At 44.0% G+C, this 6,257-nt stretch overlaps 1 protein-coding gene across 1 annotated transcript in view; it reads right to left on the reverse strand.

Moving 5' to 3' along the window:
• Positions 1-5,331, reverse strand: part of LOC138173697 (uncharacterized protein MCAP_0864-like) — a 42,068-nt gene extending 36,737 nt beyond the window's left edge. The window contains exons 1-3 of the mRNA XM_069103723.1: positions 5,328-5,331; positions 4,874-4,979; positions 4,256-4,694 (exon numbers count right to left, since the gene is read on the reverse strand). Coding sequence (XP_068959824.1) covers positions 4,256-4,694; positions 4,874-4,979; positions 5,328-5,331 — 549 coding nt within the window. The remainder of the gene's footprint in view (positions 1-4,255; positions 4,695-4,873; positions 4,980-5,327) is intronic.
• Positions 5,332-6,257: the final 926 nt, after the last annotated feature.

A 6,257-nucleotide genomic window follows, 5' to 3' on the forward strand; every position in this document is an offset into this window, starting at 1 on the left:
ATTTCTATGAGATACTGCTAAGGGGATATCGTGATACTCATTTGTGTCTTGATACTCATTTGTGTCTCCCATTATTATTGCTGTCTTCATTAGGTCCTCCTTTAACTTTTTCATACAGTCCCTAAGTGAGTACTAGGGTCTCTCTCCACTAGGCCACATAGAATCAGTAGCATATTGTCTTTTGCATCCATAGGCAGCTAAAGCTAATAGATTAGTTCCACTGTTACCTCCTTGCATATGGTAATCCCTAAAAGCTTGCTGCACAAAAGGATTCTAACTAATACCTACAAATTTCAAGTAATCTATGCTATCTACTGATACTTTTCTGGCCCCTTCATCATCCAAGACACTAAAAATTCTCCTATCCTTTGGGTGTATCGACTTATTATGTCAGTAACCTCCTGCTGAGTGAAATCTTCAGTTATCTACATGAACTCTGTGTGGCCTCCCTAGTTATTCTTCTTTCTTCTCAATATGGGGAGAAAAATCTGCTCTTATAAAAACCTCCTCATCTAACTTTCTTTCATTTTCCTCCCACACATTTTTATGGCAGTCATTGAAGCAACTAGGCTCAGCCTATGCAAAAGCTGCATACACCTTCCTTTTGTTACGTTTTTTCTTCTTTTTTTCTGAGCCAAACCCACAACAGCCATCTCTTCTGCTACCTGAAACTCTCTAGCTTGCCCTTCTGAAGGAAATCCGGAACACTGTAGCACAGAAAGTTTCTCATGTAAATCAGCTAACTCCCTCTTATTATGTAAAATTTTAAGATCCTCCCTGCCCCTAGTTTAAGTGCACCTGGAGCCTGTGGTGGGAGGCTTGTTTTTCAGGAATGCCCACACCTTCGTGCTTTGTGATTGGGCAGTGGGTCAAGAGGGTTGTTACATTCTCTGACCCAGGAAAAGGCTATATAATCCCTGATGTGAGACTTTGTTTTGGGGCTCACTTTGAGAAGTGTTGTGTGATTTGACTAGATGAGACTCTGGGCAGCTGTTGAGAGCCCCCCGGCTTTGAAAACCCAGATGTTGATACTTCCCTCACTGGTAACTGACTAGGTATGGATGTAATGGTCAAGACAGTTGGATGCCTGTCTGCTTGATATGTTTTTCTGTTTTCTTATAAATTCTGTCTGTATACTCTAAAGTTTGGGGTGCTGACTTTTCCCCTGAACTAGGTAAATGATATGTTTGATTGATTAAAGCAAGATTGTTAACCCATTTTGAGTTGCTTTTGTTCAGAAAAGCATATCTAAGAACCTGTGTTGGCAGCCACCCTGGGGATACTGGGGTGCTTGCCACTACACTACCTTTCCATCTGAGGATCTCCTGCAGTGGTTTCTCTCTGCTTTTACATATAATATGGTAACCCGTTAGTAAAACCCAGTCTCTTCTACACTTTCCTGCCAATTCTTTCCTTTGTTTTATTGGTATTCCTTGCAAACATCTTTCTAAATCTGTAGGTTCTCCCTTCAGTAGCCTCTGTTCCCAGTTACCACAGGGTCTGGGGGTTTTAGCAGATTCCCTTGCTAGGGAAGAATAATGTAAATACTCCTATCCTGGGATATCATTTCTTCCTCTGAAGTCCTTCTGCCTCCAAACAGAGATCTGATACCTTGTGAACCTGTTTGTGATGCCAAATGAATCACCAAGGCAATATTCACAGCATGGAGGGTGACTATGAATATTGCAGCATAGTTCTAAATCACACAGTGTAACAGACATTCCATATAGAAGACAGAAGCAAAACATTTATTCAGATACCAGAAAGCCAAATCCCAACACCAGAAAACCTAATCTATCATAGCAACAAAGAAGTCAATACACCATAACACCGCAGGGTGCAACACCATCCTAAAGCTTCCCCACAAACAGACACTTAACAAGCCTATCTCCTTGCTCCAACTTCACTGTCCTGATTGCTCTGACTTCCAGCTTCCTCTGGGCTCTGGGTTCAGCAAGCTCTTCCCATTATAGATCCATGTGATTACAATTAGTCTATTAAGGGAAAGGAAAAATCTTCAAATTTCTTTAGGCCTATTAAGGGACAGGGAAAATCTTCAAAATTACATTAGCATTACAACATGTGACTCCTTTTCCATTTTCATGATCTCTTTGGAATACAGCCTTACAAGGGATATTGCTTTTTCAAAGGATATGCACATTTATACAGACCTTTGGGAACAGTTTCAAATTGTTCTGGAGAATGGTTGGATCAGCTCACAACTCCATCAGCAATGAATTAATGTATAAACTTTCCCACATCTTCTCCAACATTTATCATTTTCTTGTTTGGTCATGTTAGCCAATCTGATAGGTGTGACGTGGTATCTCAGAGTTGTTTTGATTTGCATCTCTCTAATCATTAGTAATGGGGTATTTTTTCATATAACTACATAAACTAATAATAAAAAGAATGCTAATGGGGTGGAGTCAAGATGTCAGAGTAAAAGCAGGGACTTACTTGAGTTCTCCCCTAAATACCTTCATGTACCTGTATCTGTAAAAAATTACTCCAAACAAATTCTAGAGCTACAGAATCCACAAAATGATCAAGTGAAACAAATTCCCAGACTAAGATAACCTAGAAGGTCAACAGGAAAGGGAAAGGAGCACAGTCCAGAAGACAATGTGAAATGTGTCATTTGAAAAACCACTGACCTGAAAAAAAGATCCAGGAGAGATCATTTAAGAATTATTGGACCACTTTAAAAACATGATCAAAATAGGAGTCTAGACATCATCTTTCAGTAAAGGTAAGGAGGCTCTTGACCAATACTGCCAGTTGTTGTTGGGTGGATTAAGCGGGGCAGCCACAAAGCCTACTTATCTGTCTAGAGTCAGAGAGGTCAGACAGGGCAGAGAGGAGACAGACACCAGCAGACTTTTTGGAGCGACTCATGGAGGCCTACCGCACATACACTCCTATTGACCCTGATGACCCTAATAATAGGAGAGCTGTGGTGGTGAATTTTGTTGGGCCAATCGGCACCAGATATTCGAAAGAAACTGCAAAAACTACATGGCTTTGAAGGAAAAACCCTTACAGAGCTGCTTGAAATGGCTCAGGAGGTTTATAATAATCGGGATGAACCCCAAGATGCTCAGAACAAACGTATGGTAAAGGCAGTGGTTGCGGCTTTAGCTGAAACAGGCAGTTTCACCTCCCAAAACAAGGGATCCCGCATTTCGAGGAAATACGCGAAGGAGGAGGGCGGTCGTAAACCGCCTTGTCAACAATCGAGGAGCGAGATCAGTGTGCTTACTGCTAACGGAAGGGCCACTGGAAAAATGCCTGTCCATCCCGCAAACCTAATCCAGTCCTCCCCTTGCAAACCAAATAGGGGGGGCCCTGGCTCTGAACATTTTATCCAACTTGACCCCCAAGAACCGAGGGTTTCACTAAATATTGGGGGTCAGCCTGTGTCCTTCCTGGTTGACACGGGCACTTCCGCTTATGTTTTACAGAACCCCCGGGGGCCCCTTTGGAAATCCAAACTCTCAGTGCAAGGGGCCACCAGGGAGACAAAGACAGTGCCCTATACAACCACCCGCACTGTGGACTTGGGACGTGGCACCGTGACCCACTCGTTTCTGTTCATGCCCGACTGCCCATACCCTCTCCTGGGACGGGATCTCCTGCATAAAATCCAAGCCACCGTCTCTTTTTGTGGGTCCGGAGTTGTCCCCTGGAATTTCTGTTCCACAGCTGGTTCTGACTTGCCCCCTTCCTGAGGAATTGTGACTGCTCCACCTGGGATCCTCTAAAGGAGGGAGTAAGCTTTACCCATTTCTAGAGAAGTTCTGCCTTTTAGTCCCTCATGTATGGGCAGAAACCTCTCCTTTTGGCATGGCCTCTCACCAGCCTCCATTGGTTGTCCAGCTATTATCCACAGCCACCCCCATACGTGTTCGATAATATCCCGTCTCACCAATCGTTTCTGGGTATAAAACCCCATATTGACCAACTACTAGAAGCAGGTATCTTCAGACCATGCCAAAGGTCATGGAACACTCCATTGTTGCCTGTTGGAAAGCCTGGCTCCAGAGATTTCCACCCTGTTCAGGATCTGAGGGAGGTTAATAAGAGATTGGAAAGTATTCATCCCACTTGTTCCAAACCCCTATACCCTCCTGTCCTCTCTTAATCCAGCGCTGCAATGGTATTCTGTTTTGGATCTAAAGGATGCTTTCTTCTCTATACCCTTCGCCCCTATCAGTCAACCTATTTTTGCTTTCACTTGGAAGGATTCGCTCACCTGTAATTCACAACCGCTTACTTGGACTAGACTTCCACAGGGTTTCAAGAACTCACCAACCCTGTTCGGGGGCGCGCTGGCCTGAGATCTGCAGGATTTTCTCCCGAGGGCCCCCGATCTTGCCCTGCTCCAGTATGTCGATGACCTATTGCTTGCCGCCCCCTTGCGACAACGATGTGAGAAAGGGACTCTTGATCTTCTGCGCCTTCTGGAACGATGGGGGTGCGGGGTGTCGGGTAAGAAAGCATAGTTATGCTTGCAATCTGTTACATATCTGGGATTCTCTCTCCGGGAGGGTCTCAGGTTCCTCTCCCGAGAGCGAGTGTCAGGACTACTCTCCACTCCTGTTCCTACTTCTAGATGACAACTGAGGGGATTCTTGGGGGCGCCGGGGTATTGCTGGCTCTGGATCCTGGGGTTCGCTAATCTGGCCAAACCCCTTTATGCCGCAGTCTCGGGTAACGAAGATTCCCTGTCTTGGGGCCCGGCACAGGAGGCGGCATTCCATGCCCTGAAACAGGCTCTGACTTCTCTGCCTGCATTACCCCTTCCAGATCTAGCAAAGCCTTTTAGACTTTTTGTGGCTGAAAAGCAGGGAGTGGCTAAAGGTGTCCTCACGCAGAGACTGGGACCGTGGGACCCTCCTGTTGCCTATCTGTCCAAGCAGCTTGATGCTGTTGCGGCCGGCTGGTCCCCCTGTCTGCGAACAGTGGCGGCGGTTGCACTTCTTGTCAAAGAAGCCTTTAAGCTAACTTTCGGCCAGCCTCTATCTCAGCCGAACATAACCTGGAACAGCTCCTCCATTCACCCCACACACGATGGATTTCAAATGTCCGATTGACACACTACCAGGTTCTCCTGACTCCAGGGCCGGTGCTCTATTCACTGCTCCACCTAGCTGCCCCTTAAAGATATCTACAAGCGTATGAAAATGCTCTAAATCACTATTGATTGGAGAAATGCAAACCAAAACAACTCTGCGGTACCACATCTCACCAGTCAAATTGGCTAAGATGACAAGACAGGAAAATGATAAATGCTGGAGAGAATATGGAAAAATTGGAACACTTACGCATTGTTGGAGTTGTGAACCAATTTAACCATTCTGGAGAGCAATCTGGAACTATGCCCAAAGGTTTATAAAGAAGTGCATACCCTTTGACCCAGCAATACCACTTCTAGGGCTGTATCCCAAAGAGATCAGAGAAGTGGGAAAAGGACCCGTATGTACAAAAAATATTTATAGCAGCTCTTTTTGTGGTGGCAAAGAATTGGAAATCAAGGGGATGCCTATCAATCGGGGAATGGCTAAACAAGTTGTGGTATATGAATGTAATGGAATACTACTGTGCTATAAGAAATGAGGAGCAGATGGTCTTCATAACAACCTGAAGAGACATCTATAAATTGACGTTGAATGAGAAGAGCAGAACTAGGAGAATTTTGTACACAATTACAGACACAATGTATGTGTGATGACTAATTTTGATAGACTGACCTCCTCCCAGCAATGAAAGGTTATAAGACAACTCCAAAAGACTCATGATGCAAAGAGATATTCACATCCAGAGAAAGAACTACAGAGTCTGAATGCAGACTGAAGCATTCTCTCTCTCTCTCTCTCTCTCTCTCTCTGTGTCTCTCTTTTGTGTTTTGTTTTGTTTCTTCTTTTTCATTGTTCTTTCCACTGGTTTTAATCCTTGTTTACAACCTGACTAATGTTTAATGTGAAGGTATTTGTAGATCCTCTATTTGATTGCATGCTGCCATGGGGGGAGGAGGAGGAGAAAAGTTGAAACTCAAGAGACTGTGGAAATGAATGTTGTAAACTAAAAGTAAATAAAGAAAGAAAATTTTAAAAAAAAATAAAAGATGATTGCACATGAGACCACAAATCTACCATATCATGAGGAGTCTTTTAGAAGGCCAAGAAAAATGCAAAGACAAGTTATCAGAAAAGGTATACAAACTTGCTCACTTAGCAAATGAAGGATAACATCAG

Source organism: Petaurus breviceps, unplaced genomic scaffold (genome assembly GCF_028583685.1).
Source record: "Petaurus breviceps papuanus isolate PSGF00001 unplaced genomic scaffold, PetGlider_PUasm1.0 64, whole genome shotgun sequence".
Lineage (NCBI taxonomy): Eukaryota > Metazoa > Chordata > Mammalia > Diprotodontia > Petauridae > Petaurus > Petaurus breviceps.